This window comes from Electrophorus electricus, chromosome 20 (assembly GCF_041902795.1).
Source record: "Electrophorus electricus isolate QZ-2024a chromosome 20, ASM4190279v1, whole genome shotgun sequence".
Classification (NCBI taxonomy): Eukaryota; Metazoa; Chordata; class Actinopteri; order Gymnotiformes; family Gymnotidae; genus Electrophorus; species Electrophorus electricus.
In genome coordinates, this window is record NC_137516.1 from 13,806,934 (window position 1) to 13,821,987 (window position 15,054).

Genomic DNA, 15,054 nt, shown 5'->3' on the forward strand with positions numbered 1-15,054 from the left:
ATTGTCTCAGGTGAAGTTTTATCTTTTTGCAGTAGATCACATGTGCATGATAATCCAGACCATGTGGCTGATCCACTGGATGCTGTTTGTGTAAACCTAAGTTTAAGGTGAATGGTCCATATGGGAAACTATTCCTTTAATATTCTAACCATTATTGTTTATAAGAGGTAAAAGTGATATTTATGTCAGCTACAGGAATCTGGGGATTGTTGTGCCTCTTCAAGAATAACCCAGAATAAGCATTTGGGCTTTATAGTATATAAATGTTTTAATTCATGTGTGTCATGTACATATCTCATCAGGGCTATTTACCAGTGGTTAAATTCATTCTTCTAAACAATAGTTTGTAAACCATAAGTCTGTGATGTCCCAATGAAAGTTAATGCTAACAAGTCTACAGTAAACAAAAGACTAAGCAGACTTATTCAGCATGTGCTCATTTGCATGTGGCAATATACATAAATGACAAGCAATATTCGCATTAGTGGATAAGATGTTAATTAAATCTGGTTCTTGTACAGCAGTGCATTTAAACAGGTTAAAGGTCAGTTTTATAAAACAAGCTCATTGGCAGTCCTGCAGGCAGTGCTGGATGAAGGCTCTGTCTGCGTCCGCCATGTGCACTCTCTGGCTCAGGCTCAGGAGCTTCCGGCCCACTGCAAGGAGGCCAGGAGGGGGCCTGACCAGCTGGTGCCAGGAGTCGGCAGGCCGATGATGGCACCAGCTGGGCCGTATGAGCGCCAGCCTTATGTACACACGGCACGCCAGCAAGAACAGCTCTTCTTTGCACAGGGGAGGTCTGCGGGAAGGGGAGTCTCCCTCCTTCAGCTGTGTTTGCTTACGGAGAAAGGCAGGCCATGAGCGCAGCTCTATTTCTGCCCTAATGTTAAAGTGTTGTATTCTGGTATTCGCTCAAATAAGAAACACACTTGTTTTTCTAGAGGGTGGATTTCCAGACTGAACAAATTTTTACTATTAAAATTAATTTGCCACTGAAATTCTTTTGAAAATAAAAGGTGAGCTGCTTTTAAAACAGGTAGCAGCTCACCTTTTATTTTGAAAAAAAATATTCAGTGGTAAATCAGTTGGATGGCATAGTTTAATATTAGGCAGCTTCTCGAATTGTCTACAGGCATAAATAGGTATAGACGCAAATTAAAGACATACCTTTATGCAGCTACCAACAGTGAACCGAGTTTGCTGTCCTGATGCCAGGAAGGACACAAAGATGTGCTGTCGTCCCAGAACTCTGACCCCCACGTTTTGGTTAAGTGACAGAAAGATAGGTTTGAGGGGTGTGGGTGTTTGGGTGTGGTCAGTCCAGCTCCACCTACGAGTCCTGGTTCCTCCCTCATCCAGACTCTGCCCCCCCCATGTGTCCATGCTCAGCCTGAATGAGATGGATATGCCTGCCTTTTATTACAAAACCTTAAAATATTACCAGTATGTAAGTGAAACAAATAAGTTATTTGATAAATGTGATCTAGTTAAGCCTGTTCCATCTGCCTTTAACATTGGAAAAATGCTACATTTATCAAATAACTTTGTTTCACTTTGTTTCACGTACTGGTAATATTTAAAGGTATTTGTATACATTTCTGTGTAATATGTTGGATATTACAATCTGCATGGAGAAAAATAATGGTTTCAGCACTGCATGGGCTTTAGCTCTTCTGCCAAGTGCTCTTGTTTCATAGTGTCAATCAATAATCAGTCCACTGGCAAGCTAAGATAAAGCTGATTGGTTGACCTTACCAGACACTGCCATTGCCATGGTAACATGTGGCTCTGCCACTGGACTGGAACAAGGCTCTGATTGGGCAATAGGTGCTGACATCATCATGAACAACACAGACACTATCCTTCTCATTTGTGAGAAGGATGATGGCCAAATTTCCTGAGGGATAGCTACATGACCAAGGAATAAGGAAAATATTCACATATAAAATACATGCTCTCTTAATTTTTTGGAATGTTTTACATTGTTTGGATTGGAAGAGGTACATAATGCTTATTCAGTCTAATTTAAATGAGGACATTAACTATGCCATTAATTATGTCATCATGTTTATTTAATGATGCTAGTCTCATAGCTATGATGCTATCCCTGATGTAAAAAAAAAAGTTTGTGACATAATTTAGATCATTTGATTATCATTTTTATTAATAAGAATGTATTAACCAGAATATCTTCAGCATTCAGCACTCATGATCTATTAAAAATAACTGAGATTTTATGAACTGTGATTTCTGAAAGGATACAAAACTTGGGCAGAACCATCTGGAAGCCCAGTGAGAAATTTATTCCCATTTGTGTAAAACTTCTGGATGAACCTTGCATTGTTCTATAATAAGGAAGGCCATAACCATTCAGTTACCTAGTTTATGTTGAAATATTACATTTGGTATTTGTTTTGTTTTTTTTAACATCATCCCCATGTGTGATGACATTTGATACATGTACTCACCTGATGATGGGAAAGACCAAATTCAGCTGATCTGGATCCGGAAGTGCTGTGCCAGTTCCACAGGTTTGGCTTCCTCTCTTCGCTGCAGTCCTGCTTTGTAGCCCGGCTCTCCTCCATGGGTACAGAGCCAGAAAGCCGGAAACTGATGGTGTTGGTGTGGAACAAGCCTGAAGAGAGGTGGAAAATAGTCATTTGCCATATTTTTAACATTTAAAAACTAAAGTATCTAACTAAATCAAATAAAATACAGATTATTAATACAGTATTGTTCTTAATGTGTTGTATTGGTGCACTAACAAGTGTTTAGGAACCCATAGGGTTAATACATATTTTGTGTCAAGCACATTAAAGTAAGATTCAGATAAAGAGATCGATTTTAGGATGATCCCTGTTTGATATTTGAAACAATGCAATTACATCGTCAGGATTAGTAATTTGTGAGTTTATGTAATTTATGGTTGTTTTCCATAATGCCTCCTAAATAGGTTTCTGGCATAAGTCAGAATGCTAGAATAAGACCATGTACTCACTAATCTCTGAAGACAATCTTTCTGCAGCCTCTAGGTAGTACCTCTCCAACTCTTTCTGTTGCAATCTTTCTTTCAAACACATGGGGAGACCAAGAGCAAATGGGTCATTGTAAAACCCTGTCAGATGTACCAGACCTTATTGTACACCCACAAATTGTTAGAATCTCACTGACCTCTGTTCCATGCTCCCAGATTCCCCAGCTCCTAGTTCCTGCTCCACCTCCCCACTGCTGGAGACATCACCTGCTTGCACACATCTCCCGGACTGTTCTTCAGACAGCTTCAGAGCAATCCTTGTCTCCTGGACCACCTCCTCAAAGACCTCCCTGTACCGTAGACAGCAGAAGTCCTGGAGAATGGAGGGAAATGGAGCTGAGATGTTACAAGCAGGAGAGAAGTGTTTGATGTTCAGTAGTAAGAACTCCTGTTTTATTCAACACTGATAAGATAGCCAGTGATTAACCTGGGTTCTTTAAACCCACCTCTGAGTCTGTGTGCACTGGTTCAAGTGGAGGTTTCGCAGTAGTGCCACAAAATTCACAGGTCGCTGATAGGTCGCTATATGACTGAGGCTAGGATATATATGTTAATGTTATTCACACTGTATATTTCTCACAGAAAAAAACTGACATTAATGCTTTTGAAAAGCAGCATTATTGCCAGGAGCTGTTACTCAGTACAGGGGGACTGAGGGATCCACCTGAAGGCGGATTCTTCTGTCCTGCAGTTCCCTCCTGTATCTCAGCACTCCGTGGAGGCCACGGCCAGGATCTGGAGACACCTCCGGCATCTGCACATTCTCCTGTTCCATGAGCTAAAGCAACAGAAACACATTTTCTACAAGAAGAACACAGAAAATGCAAACCTGCAAAAGGCTCAGTGTAGAATTACTGTGTCAGAGAAGAATATTTTTTTCTTATAAAATCCACAAATGTGAAAATTTCTCCAGAAATAATCTAGCATTCTATTCCAGCACTTACCTGAATTCAAACTGTCCTGCTCTTGTCTTTCATCTTAAACCATATTGCTTACTGAGAGCTTCTCCTCACTATTTCATATCCCTGAATTGAGACATTCTTTTGGCTAAAGCCTCTCCACTCACTTTCTAATGAGAGGACATTCAATCCACAGTAGCCCGAGATCCCCCCAGACTTTTTTTCAGTCCAGAACTCGACATGTGTAAAAGTGGGGAACTCCAATCGCGCCGATCTGAACACACACTGACCTCAGCAACTTTTGCGGCAGTGCACCGCAGTGTTGTCCGGGTGTTTTTGTGGCCTGAACAGTGTTGATGGTATCCATGGATATGCGAGAGCTCTGACAGGGGAGCTGTTGGACTCGTAATACCAGCGCCCACAGGGAGTCATGGCAGCCAGCCAGATCAAAGGACAAAAGTACAAAAGGTAGCGTCATTTTCTGGACTTGTTGCAGGCCAATAGAATGCTCACTTTGATCCCGAATTCACTCAACTTTTGAATCATTTTGAAACATTTAGATGTACTTGACTGCCAGATGTACTTCACTAAATATGATATTAATTATGATAGCTCCTTGTGGGGGCCAATGGAAGTTACAGTACATGCAGGACTAATTAAGATCATTCAGTCGTGCAGTGAAGGTGGTGACAAGCAAGGCTACTGTGATTGGTTGTACACACATCAGTGAGCAGGCACAGTTTGAGGGCAGCACAGTCCTCAGATTCTGCTCATGTCCTGAAGTGTTGGTGGTGTGTGGAGAACAAAATGGCAATGGGGTGTTTAGTACTTGGTACACTGCAACAGCACAAAAGTGTTATTTGAGCCAAAGACAGTTTGAATTGTCTGGTTATTACTTAATTTGATATTACTATCAATGATACAAGTGTCAATTTGAGGAAACCATATGTAAAAGGCCTGAAAAACTGAAGAGACGTGAACATTTTATATATATATATATATATATATATATATATATATATATATATATATATAAACCTTATATATTATATAGGAATACTCCTGCCTCTGCTCGCGTGTTCAGCAAAGCCTTGCATCTCTGACTAAAGTGTATTTGATTGAATTACTGTCTATACTTTCCTTTTGGTTGTGTTTATAATACCAGACATAATGCGCAAATCATTTTTAACTGGATTAGATTTGCTCTGACCAAGATGATGCAAGTGTCTATAATCTGCATAAATGTGTGAACCCTCCCTTCCTCATGTGTCTTTTTCTCACGTAATTGTGGTACCTTTCGCTGCCTCTCATGTGATGTGACGCCTGTGACGAGGATCGCTCTATTATTCTCGCTGTCTCTCTCTGTGCCACTTTCTCTCTCCCTCCTCTGTTCCACCTCAGTGGTGTTTGTGTGTGTGTGTGTGTGTGTGTGTGTGTGTGTGTGTGTGTGTGTGTGTGTGTGTGTGTGTGTGTGTGTTTGTGTGTGTGTGTGTGTGCTTGAGCGCGTGCATGCGCTCAGATGCAGAGCACTGCCTCTCTGGGGTGCCTCTCAGACACTGCAGTGGAAGGCGGGGTCGGTGCTGCTGCCATCGCCGCACTCTGCCGTGCGCTGAAAGGATGGTGCACCAGGAGAAATGTCTCTACCAGGTGAGAGGGCTCTGGTAGTCTGCCAGCTTTGCATGTGATCTGTGAGCACTTTCCCAACCATAAATATACTGGCTTATGTGTATGGATAAATTATTATATTTAGCTGTCTTGGTTTTATTTAAACTTTAAAGGGTTTGTTGTGAGTGGTGTCAAAGATTTATGCTAGGTCTGTTATCTGCATTGATAAAATGCCTAAATGCACATATATATATATGCTTACACAGTCATGGCAAATTTCTTCTTTTTAGATCAAACTGGGTGTTTTTGAAATGTAGTAGCAATACAAGAAATAAGGAGAAGAGATGAAACCATTCTTGCTTGTAATTCTGCTTGTCTGGGTCCTGTTCGGAATCTGTGGGTCATTGTTTTCTTCAGAAGGCTTTGTCAGCCTGCAGTAAAACAGCACCTGGTTCTCTCCCAGCCCTTAGAAGCGAGTGGGAGGATTTCAAGCTGTTCAAGCTCTCCCAGAATGTTCCAGAAAGCCATCTCAAATAACTGATGTTACATCACAGACTGTTCTAATGATGTGTCATGGCAGGATGTGGGCAGAAGCATGCGCTTTCGAATGCCTATTTATTAAATCCAAGCCTAAACAGAAGAAAATGCAAAATCTTTACTTGGACTGACATAAAATATGAGTGTCCTTTGACTGGCAAAGCCGAGGGGTGTGGCTCCAGAGGCAGAGGGTGGAGGAGAGCAGGGGGCAGCTGTTTTTCTTCCTTTCTGTTTTCCTGTTTTTTCTTTTTCGAAGGGGGTGTGGAGTTGCGGGAGGGGTGCTCTGTATCCACCTGAAAACATTCACACCTTCGCTGTGGTCCCAGGAGAGGGGAAGAGAGAGGAGAGGACATGGGGGTTATACGTCTCTGAGACGGACAAGGGCCGCAGTGACGCCATTAGTTGCCAGCTCGCTTGAAGCAGGCTGTTTGTGTTGCTATGGTAATGAATCATTGAGAATGGTGAACAGTTGTGTTTGTATAGATGGATGGCATGGTATGGAGCTTGATGGAGCATTAGTCATGCTATCCGATGTGTCAACAGGGGCGGGGTCCCTGAACAGACCCTAGGCATCATATCTGTATAGACTCAGAGCTATACCCCCCCCCCCCCCCCCAGCCCCAGATTAGTAAATGAGAATAGTGGAAACCCCTGCCCCTGACCTTCAAAATTTTCTTTTTTCACCATTGAGTATTAAACAGGTATGTGAGGCTCATGGCTGAGCTAGCATAAACTGCATTTTATGCTTGCGTGTACGCACAGGCCCAGAGGAACGAGAGGGAGTCTATCAGACAGAAGCTGGCCCTAGGCAGTTTCTATGACGACGGGCCCGTGCTCTTCACTGGCTACAGCAGGATGGGTAAAAACTGCGTGCCCTCACGGTGGGTGGGAGTGTGTGTGTGGCTCACCAGCACTGTTACTCAGAACTTCTGTGTGTTTCCTTGATGGTGTGTTGAGCTACATATCTGGCATATCTGTTATGATTAGATATTTATGCTTTGAAGAGATGCTTAGTAACATTTAATGGAATGTCATTAACATGACTGATATTTTCACTTTACCGTATGAACTTCATTATTATCGCAGGTTGGTTGGAAGTGCAGGGATATATATTATAAATTACTGCATTCATAATCTTAAGCAGTAGCCACTACTGTTGACCAGTATGTTCATATGAAAATTTGGGTGTGAAAGAATGACTATGCATTCTCTCTTATATGGTCTGGTTGCATTAATAAGCAGTAATAGGCTCAGGCTGGTCAAAATGAGAATATGAATATATGATCAGCTAGTGCAGTGGTGTTCAAATCCAGACCTTGATTCCAAATCCGGTCCTGGATTTGTAATCCCTTGTAGATGATTAAATGATTCATGTAACTGCTTGGCTGCTTTGTCATCACATCTGACTCTTAGATTAAGGGAGGTTGGAAAATCTGTAGCACCTGGACCATGAGGTCTGTGGTTTGAAAATCTCTGAGCCAATGCTTTAGAATTTACAGGAGCTTTGTCACTTTATCCACAAGAGGGCATGCTGTTTGTGGAAGATCTGGTTCTGAGATTGTTTAATGAACAGATTGTACAATTGTTTATAAAAAGTATAATAAAACACCATGGATCCACTGAGGTAGTGACACCAGACTGGATCTGGTGAGGTAGTGATACTAGACTGGATCTGGTGAGGTAGTGATACCAGACAGGATCTGGTGAGGTAGTGATACCAGACTGATTTCATGGAGCAAAACAGAGGGTTTTTTTGCTGAGGCTTACTTGTTGGAATATTTTATTATTTGTTTTACCAGACTAGGAAATACCATTTTTTTTGCCAATATTTAGCGGTGTAATTTTCTATACCACGATTAAAAAACATCAACATATTCTCAAATATGTGGACATGTGACTAAAAGTTGCTTGAGCACGTTACTTGAGTTACTTTTCATTGATTCCGTTGTCGCAGGAGTTATGGGCTTTGTGAAGAAAACATCTAGAATAATCCTCTTTTCATCCACAATTTAACCATCTTGTTTCAATTATTGAGTCAAAGCTGCTCATGTGTAGTCTGATTTTTCACAATTAAAAGATTAATGTAGAACTACACTAAAACCCAATAAATGTCAAGCTGCATTAATAACCCAAACTATGCCAGAGAGAATACTGGATAAGCATAACATTAAATGCTAAATGAAACATGTTGGCCATGTTTGTCTCTATTTTTTCTTATTGGGTTTTTTTTTTCATATTGGGTTTTAGGCTTCAGAATGGGGTGAACCTACAGATGTGTTTCGTGAATGACAGTAGCAGTGATAAGGACAGTGATGCGGAAGACAGTAGAACAGAAACGAGCCTTGACACTCCCTTGTCCCCTGTGGTAAAGGCATTACTGCACTTTTTTGCATGAATCTGTGGCACATTGTGCCATTGTATGTTAAATATTACACCTTATGCTGTAGCTATGCTGTCTCTACTGAGCATTGTGGGATTTTAATTTTGGTATGGAATTTAATTCCAGGCTGAGCATGCTAGGTGGGTTTTTTTTGTGTGTGTGTGTGTGTTTTTTTGTAACCCTTTTTCTCTGCAGAGTAAGCAGAGCTCATCGTTGTCGGACCGGGACACGGGTGAAGAGGACCTGGACTCGGAAGATGGCGAGTTCTGGAGGCTCCAGCGGCGCCTCCAGGAGGAAGCACGTGGGGCGCTTGCCCTCGCTCGTCCCATGGCCCGCATGCAGGTGGAGGTGGAGAGGCAGGTCCAGCTACACCGCAGGTCCCCCGTGGCTGACCTGGTCTGTGTCTTTCTCACTGTCTCTCTCCGGCTCTCTCCCCCACACACATACAAACCTTTATGTGTCTAGTAGAATTTCTTTCTTCATACTTTTAATAGCATGTCTTTAGCTTCAGATATAATTTTAATTAACTCTATGTATTTCCAATTGATTTGCTTTTCACAGTAATGAAAAAAACACCAATATCATGTTTTGGAGCCTTATGTTTTTAAGGGCTGCTTTTTGAGCTAAGGCCAATAGACATTAACTATTCTCTCTGTGACAAAGTTCCCAGCCTAGTTTTTCATCATGTTTAATGGCTAATGAAAGGAATTTAGCCAAGTATGCAATATTTCCTGCAAAATAAATAAGATCAATAATAATATATTCAATTATAGTTCAATTCAAGCTATATTTACAACACTTTCATATTCTCTGAAGGAATTTAGATGCACATAATTAGGCCCACCGAGTTCTTGCCCCGAAGGAGTTTGGCTCATTGTGTAAGGCAAATCTCTATAAGGGACCATTAAGACAAGCAGGGGAACTTTTTCTGCCCTTTTCCTGAATTAAGCTGTAAGAAATGCTTCAGCCCCTCAGCTTTCCTTCTCACTAACCTTGCAAACAGCAGAATCATATAAGTTCTTGAGAATTTGCAGTGACGGCCAATCCATTCAATCACATTGCACTGGAACTCTTCAATAAAGGGTAAAAATTCCACTCTCCCTCATGTTATGTTAGTGTACCATACTCCTGTTATCGCTGCTGTCACTGAGCCGACTCATGACACCCAGGACTTGCCCTGCAAAGATATGAGAAAGTGAAGGGCAACCCCGGCAAGTTTGGATGCCCGTCTTGTGTCATTGCCGTTACAGAAAAGACAGAGGTCATCACATGACTGGCAGTTACCAATGTCACTCAGTAGGAGCACTTTCTGTATGCAAGAGACCTTTGAGAAATTCTGGTTGCTGCTTTGCTGCTTTGCTGCTTTGCTTTTCCATAAGTCACCTCCTCTACCTTTCTAAATCAACAGTACAACTAAAAAGACACAACGCACCCATCAAATACACTTCTTCTTTTGGATGTCATATTATCAGTGGAGAAAAAGGAACAAAGTAATTAATTTCTTCACAGTGCTGTGTTTGCCAAAGACTATTGTCTATTTTAAGTTTATTTCTCACTTTTTGTTATTTTATCCCCCTGAGCTGGCCAGCACGGTAGCAATTCATCAATGCTCTGTTGTTACAGCTGCCGCATCTGCCTCACATCAGTGAGAGTCTGATGAAGAGGAGTCTGAGGCCCATAGACCTGAGGGAGATGAGCCTGGGTCAACTCCAAGTCATCACTAATGACCTCCATTCACAGATACAAGGTGAGGTCATGCCTCGGCCAATGGACCTTATGCATCCAAACACCAAACATTCTTATTTGTGATTTTTTTGTGCGTGTGTGTGTGTGTGTGTGGGGGGGGGGGGGGGGGGGGGGGTTGGGCACATGTTAAGTTCTGTATTTGATCTTTGATATATAAGAAATGCTCATATGCATCTTCTTAAACTAGACCCAAACTAATAATGCTCAAAGCAAATCTAATGGAAAAGTCGGCCTGGTGGATGTCCGTGTGCTCTGCGGCCCTGACACCCAGTCCTGCTGCAGGTCTAAACGAGGAGCTTGTGCAGCTGCTGGTCCTCAGGGATGAACTCCATGTGGAGCAGGATGCCATGCTGGTGGACGTGGAGGACCTCACCAGGTTTATGGTTTATGAACCATAAGGCTAAACCATAGGTTTATGAACATAAGGCTCAATTTTGGGAGCTCTTTAGTCAATTTTGTTTTTGTCTTTACCTTTGATTCCCAGGCATGCACATAGTCAGCAGAGGCACCTGGCAGAGAAGTCCAAAAGAAAAGGAGCATGCTCCCTGTGACTCCTATTCCTGGCACCCTCTGGAGGCCTTTGCAGCAACAATGGCCTGCTTGAGGCAGAGCTTAACCCTATATGTCGTGGTAGCATATGCACAGAGCTTTTCTTCATGTCAGTTTTAACTAGACGTATGCCCATCTTTATTTTGTTTACCCATGTTACAAGCTTTGTGTGGATGTATGTCAGACAAACAGGCCAACAAGCTTTTGTGCATGCACACACTGAAGTGGAGAATTATATAGGTCAATGCAGGCCCATAGACAGCAGGCAAAACTAAAGTTTTGACACCACAGACCCATCTGGTGTAGATATGTCCATGAGATTATTATTATCAAAGTAGGTCTTGGATTCCCTCCAAAATACCTACTGATTTTGCAGAGTGCTTAATAATTCTGAGACACCAGCTCAGAGCAATCTGTTTGCCAGTGAGCTGGTCCTGTTTGCGGGTCCTTCTGTACCTCCTTTGCCTAACTGAACAACTAGAGCAAGCTTACACTGCAATATCAAATAAGGATAAAGAGAATATCTGCTAAAGTAAGATGTAAGTAGCTGTCTGTCCCACCCATAACACAGAGAAGATTTTGACTAGAATCGAACAGGATGAGGTATGCTGACAGACCCCATGTAAGAAAACATGAATGTATTGTAGAATAAAAAGCAAAACACTTCCTTGTATGAGACTGCCAGGTTTGGTGGGAGTTGAACTTTTGTGAGCTATTTTGTCAATCAGTATTTTAAGAACATCAGCTTTATTTTTTGCCCATTTAATAGACATATGTGCTTTTTCACAGGTTTAAGTGTTGCAAGATGACTGGAATCTTGGTGTACAGAAATATTAAAGAAAATGATTAATAAATTATTTACTTGCAGAAACTTTGTTTCTCTAAGCTTATCATTGTTTTTGCAGAAGAAATAGAAAACAACTAATCAACCCAAGTTTTTAAAGGACTATTACAGTAGTGTATATTGATTATGGTAGTTCTAAATGTGTATTGACTTCTAAAGTTGATACAGTATGTTAAATACTGACAACATATTTACAGTATCAATTAATGCATAAAGGTTATGTAAAGACAAATTGTCACACACTACCACAGAGAAGAGGAAGCTACGCTTTTGTAAATTCCTAGATTACCAAGGTTAAGCTTGGAGCGTGTGCTTCTTACTGAGAGACCACACTGGTATTTGTGACAGTGCCATATGACGTGTTGGCTTTAACAAATGCCCCATAAAAAACACTAACTAACCTATTGACTTCATTTTATAGCACGTGGTTTCAGACATTTTATAATGAATAACAATAACTTATTATTTTTTAGACTTCTTGTGCACACTTTTGAAATGCCATTTTTGATACATGTACACACATATTGAAAAATATTTCGATACTTGCGTTTAGACTACGAAAATATACACCTATGTTGTTTTGCACAATACAAGATGTACAGTTCAGGTATTAGGCCTATTTGCAATGTAGAATTTGGATAATTTAGACTGCATATGATCGTTAAAAATGTAACCAAAAAGAGTATAAAAAAAAGTGATGAAACTGAGTTTAAATAGGAAGGTGAAAAGGTTGAATGAAAGATTTTAAATAGGAACTAAACAAAACTTGCTCTTGCAAAACCGAACGCCACAATGTCTGAAGTTCTACCACGTAAATCGAAACGTACGTTAATTCCCATGTTTTTAAGAGCATGATAAGGCAGATTCCTGTATCTTCTCATTTATGCATGCACTTGCAGCCATTAGGCAAGAAGAGTTATTTGGTGTTACTTTCAGGTTTGTTCGCTTTGTCGCTCTCTTCTGCACTGCGTCAGCTCAGTACCGCCAAGTCCCACGGCTGCGCGCAGATCGCCAGTGCACGGCTCATAAAAATAACCCAATAAAATGAAATATACTGTTGTTGCATACAGGACAGCCTGTTCAGAGGACTAAACTGCACGGAGCAAAGCGCGGAGCTGTACTTCAAGACGCGAACGTTATCCGTCTGCGTGCCACAGGTGAGATACGAAGAGATTAAGGGACAGACTAAACTTAATCCCCACGCGCTGTAGTACAGCAAACGGGAATGACTGGAATATTTTGTGCAAATGATGACGAAAATTCTTTGGTTATTAAATATTCACAGTTGCCTGTCTGTCTATTGGTTGGTATTTGTTTGTGATATGTAAGATTTTTAGAACGGTCGACGCATCTTAATACAGTGCTATTACTGAAATAACTTTTACTGAATAATAAATTTTAAATGCCAAGCACTGCAGTTTGATAGCTCTTAAAGGGTCACAAACATGCACTCCAGACAGGGCAGAAAGCCCATACAGACAAAGTTGCTCTGGTGCCAGGGCTGTAGCAAAAAGTGGGTATGGTGGCATACTGCAACCCAACATGTAACTATTGGCCTATGGATATGCCCTCTATTTTGAAAACCAGATGGGTGCCTTGTTTCCCATGTTCATTTTAATGCAGCACCTAAGCCATTCAACAAAAGCCTATCTTCTCTCAGCAGCTGTCAGAATGCTCAGACACCATTGACTTCACTTTTGATCAGGTATGCTGAATGGTATATTAAGAAAAGCAGGTTTCTTGTTATTATTTTCTGAATGTATTGACACCCTGTTCATTTCATTTATTCTCTGTAGGACAAATGCCTACTTAGAGTTATGGGCGAGCTCAGGTACTACCGGGCAACATTTAAAGATTACAGTGACCCAGACCACATCCTGGACCTGTCAGTGATTAGGAGCATTGATGACCTTATGCAGGTATAAATTGAAAATCACCATTTTAAACACATGTTAGAAAAAGGTTTTAACTGCTTTCTGATGTAATGCAGCTATATATTTCCTGATATGGTGCTGAAGGGCATAATTTGACAGATTAAAACAATCTGATGGATTTGAAGCAAACCCACTAATCACCTAATAAGTTATTTACATTGTTTTGTGTGAATAGAAATGCTTTTATGACACATTGCTGGATGACTCGCACCCTATGGTAAGGTGAACTTTATAACCGAAGATGTAAACATTTTGGTAGACTTTTCTTTTATTTGTCCCAACCTCACATCACAGATGAATGTTTTGGTGTTTTTCCCAGACTTCCATGGAACAGGAAAATTCCTTTGAGGGGAGACTGAAACTGTGCAAAACCCTCAAGGGCTTCCAGCGTCGACCACTAATCGAGTACTAAACCACATTCTGACCACAAATACAAAGGCCTGAATGTTCTAGGTTTTGTGAATTAGAGTTAAATGATATTTTACTGGTATTTAACCATATTTATTTGTATATTTATTAGCCATTCTGTGTTTTGAATAGTGCATTGTACACATAAAATTAAAATAGGCTGCATTTACAACAACTAAATCCTAAGTGTTTGTTCTTTCGGAGAGTAATACAAAGACAATATAACAAGATAAAACAGAAGTGAATTGAAAATGTTAACTGCACTTTTTAATTTAAACAGAAACTTTCAAGAGTCCTGCATTTGGCAAAGACATCATTCAGACCTTCACCGAGGTCATCACGATCTTTTATTTTATTAAAATATAGACAAATAAAACTGTACATTTGTCTTTCTATGTTTATGAGAGAGAGAGAGAGAAAGAAAGAGACAGAGAGGTTGCCAAGAACAAATAATGTTACATCTGTTTGAATTCAATCAATATAAATATATAATCAATTAAGTAAATATTTTTAAATTAAGAATGACAAACTCATGGCTGAAGATCAGACCTTAGCTTTAGTACTGCCAATTATACTGCAAAATTGAAGTAAGGTATATTGAATGAACTTTACACTCAACTACAAACTTCAGGCTGAAAGTGTAATTCAATATAAATTAATTGTTTTATGACAAAGCTATTTGCTCTTTAGGTTCTGGAGCTCAAACCTCAGCTATTGAAGATACATTCTACATTGTTCAAAACATACAATTTTTAATCTGATCCCATTGTACTTGTTGTATTTCCATCAAGCATGCCGTTTTAGTGACTGTGCTGATCCTTCATGTCAGTGATTTTCTGTGCCCACTTCCGGAAGAAGTGAACCAACAGCTCTTTGGGTAGGCTGAACTGTTGAAGGTAATACATGCTAGACCTTTATCACAATGGAGTTAATGTTGGTGTGTCACTTCAAGTCCTTTTCGATTATAGAATCCATACAGTTGAAGGATTCTACAGTTGCCACTGATTTTTCCACTGCCTGAAGTCCAGTGTCACCTCCACTGTTTGGATTGTGTTCAGCTCTACCATATTTTGACTGCTGCATCTGGCCAACTGATCAACTGAAAAACCCTCTTATAC

The 15,054-nt window shown here is 40.6% G+C and overlaps 3 protein-coding genes across 8 annotated transcripts; 2 read left to right on the forward strand and 1 right to left on the reverse strand.

Moving 5' to 3' along the window:
- Positions 1-249: 249 nt before the first annotated feature.
- Positions 250-4,280, reverse strand: LOC113570122 (glutamate-rich protein 6). 5 transcript variants are annotated; one of them, XM_081703304.1, is made up of 10 exons: positions 4,101-4,279; positions 3,699-3,812; positions 3,481-3,570; positions 3,172-3,347; positions 2,999-3,063; positions 2,469-2,635; positions 2,263-2,345; positions 1,756-1,908; positions 1,168-1,390; positions 250-837 (listed from the first exon to the last, which is right to left on the reverse strand). In XM_081703304.1, exons 2-10 carry the CDS (start codon positions 3,807-3,809, stop codon positions 565-567), a joined length of 1,341 nt encoding a protein of 446 aa, XP_081559430.1. In that variant the 5' UTR covers positions 3,810-3,812; positions 4,101-4,279; the 3' UTR covers positions 250-564. The 5 variants fall into 5 exon arrangements, with proteins under 5 accessions (XP_081559430.1, XP_035392198.1, XP_081559431.1 ...); XM_035536305.2 differs by having other exon boundaries at positions 3,979-4,279; XM_081703305.1 differs by lacking the exon at positions 3,481-3,570 and having other exon boundaries at positions 4,101-4,280.
- Positions 4,281-5,380: 1,100 nt separating this feature from the next.
- zgc:153615 (schwannomin-interacting protein 1) lies at positions 5,381-11,621 on the forward strand. Of its 2 annotated transcripts, none has more exons than XM_026998263.3 (7): positions 5,381-5,580; positions 6,838-6,956; positions 8,323-8,440; positions 8,651-8,851; positions 10,079-10,202; positions 10,484-10,577; positions 10,686-11,621. In XM_026998263.3, the coding sequence occupies exons 1-7, from the start codon at positions 5,443-5,445 to the stop codon at positions 10,750-10,752; spliced, it is 861 nt and encodes a 286-aa protein (XP_026854064.2). In that variant the 5' UTR covers positions 5,381-5,442; the 3' UTR covers positions 10,753-11,621. The 2 variants fall into 2 exon arrangements, with proteins under 2 accessions (XP_026854064.2, XP_081559836.1); XM_081703710.1 differs by lacking the exon at positions 5,381-5,580 and adding an exon at positions 6,366-6,516.
- A 48-nt stretch (positions 11,622-11,669) lies between these two features.
- LOC118242979 (uncharacterized) lies at positions 11,670-14,208 on the forward strand. Its single transcript, XM_081703711.1, has 5 exons — positions 11,670-12,751; positions 13,258-13,299; positions 13,391-13,513; positions 13,704-13,745; positions 13,848-14,208. The coding sequence occupies exons 3-5, from the start codon at positions 13,412-13,414 to the stop codon at positions 13,938-13,940; spliced, it is 237 nt and encodes a 78-aa protein (XP_081559837.1). The 5' UTR covers positions 11,670-12,751; positions 13,258-13,299; positions 13,391-13,411; the 3' UTR covers positions 13,941-14,208.
- The last annotated feature ends 846 nt before the right edge of the window (positions 14,209-15,054 follow it).

Bases quoted from the DNA above. Each gene is read 5' to 3' on its own strand.
- LOC113570122 (XM_081703304.1), bottom strand. From the start codon at position 3,809: ATGGAACAGGAGAATGTGCAGATGCCGGAGGTGTCTCCAGATCCTGGC. The intron at 3,348-3,480 runs GTGGGTTTAAAG...TCCATTCTCCAG, and splicing joins CAGTGCACACAGACTCAGAG to GACTTCTGCTGTCTACGGTA. The intron at 3,064-3,171 runs GTCAGTGAGATT...TTTGAAAGAAAG, and splicing joins TCTGGGAGCATGGAACAGAG to ATTGCAACAGAAAGAGTTGG.
- LOC118242979 (XM_081703711.1), top strand. From the start codon at position 13,412: ATGGGCGAGCTCAGGTACTACCGGGCAACATTTAAAGATTACAGTGAC. The intron at 13,514-13,703 runs GTATAAATTGAA...TTGTGTGAATAG, and splicing joins GCATTGATGACCTTATGCAG to AAATGCTTTTATGACACATT. The intron at 13,746-13,847 runs GTAAGGTGAACT...TGTTTTTCCCAG, and splicing joins TGGATGACTCGCACCCTATG to ACTTCCATGGAACAGGAAAA.
- zgc:153615 (XM_026998263.3), top strand. From the start codon at position 5,443: ATGCGCTCAGATGCAGAGCACTGCCTCTCTGGGGTGCCTCTCAGACAC. The intron at 6,957-8,322 runs GTGGGTGGGAGT...ATTGGGTTTTAG, and splicing joins AAAAACTGCGTGCCCTCACG to GCTTCAGAATGGGGTGAACC. The intron at 8,852-10,078 runs GTCTGTGTCTTT...CTGTTGTTACAG, and splicing joins GGTCCCCCGTGGCTGACCTG to CTGCCGCATCTGCCTCACAT.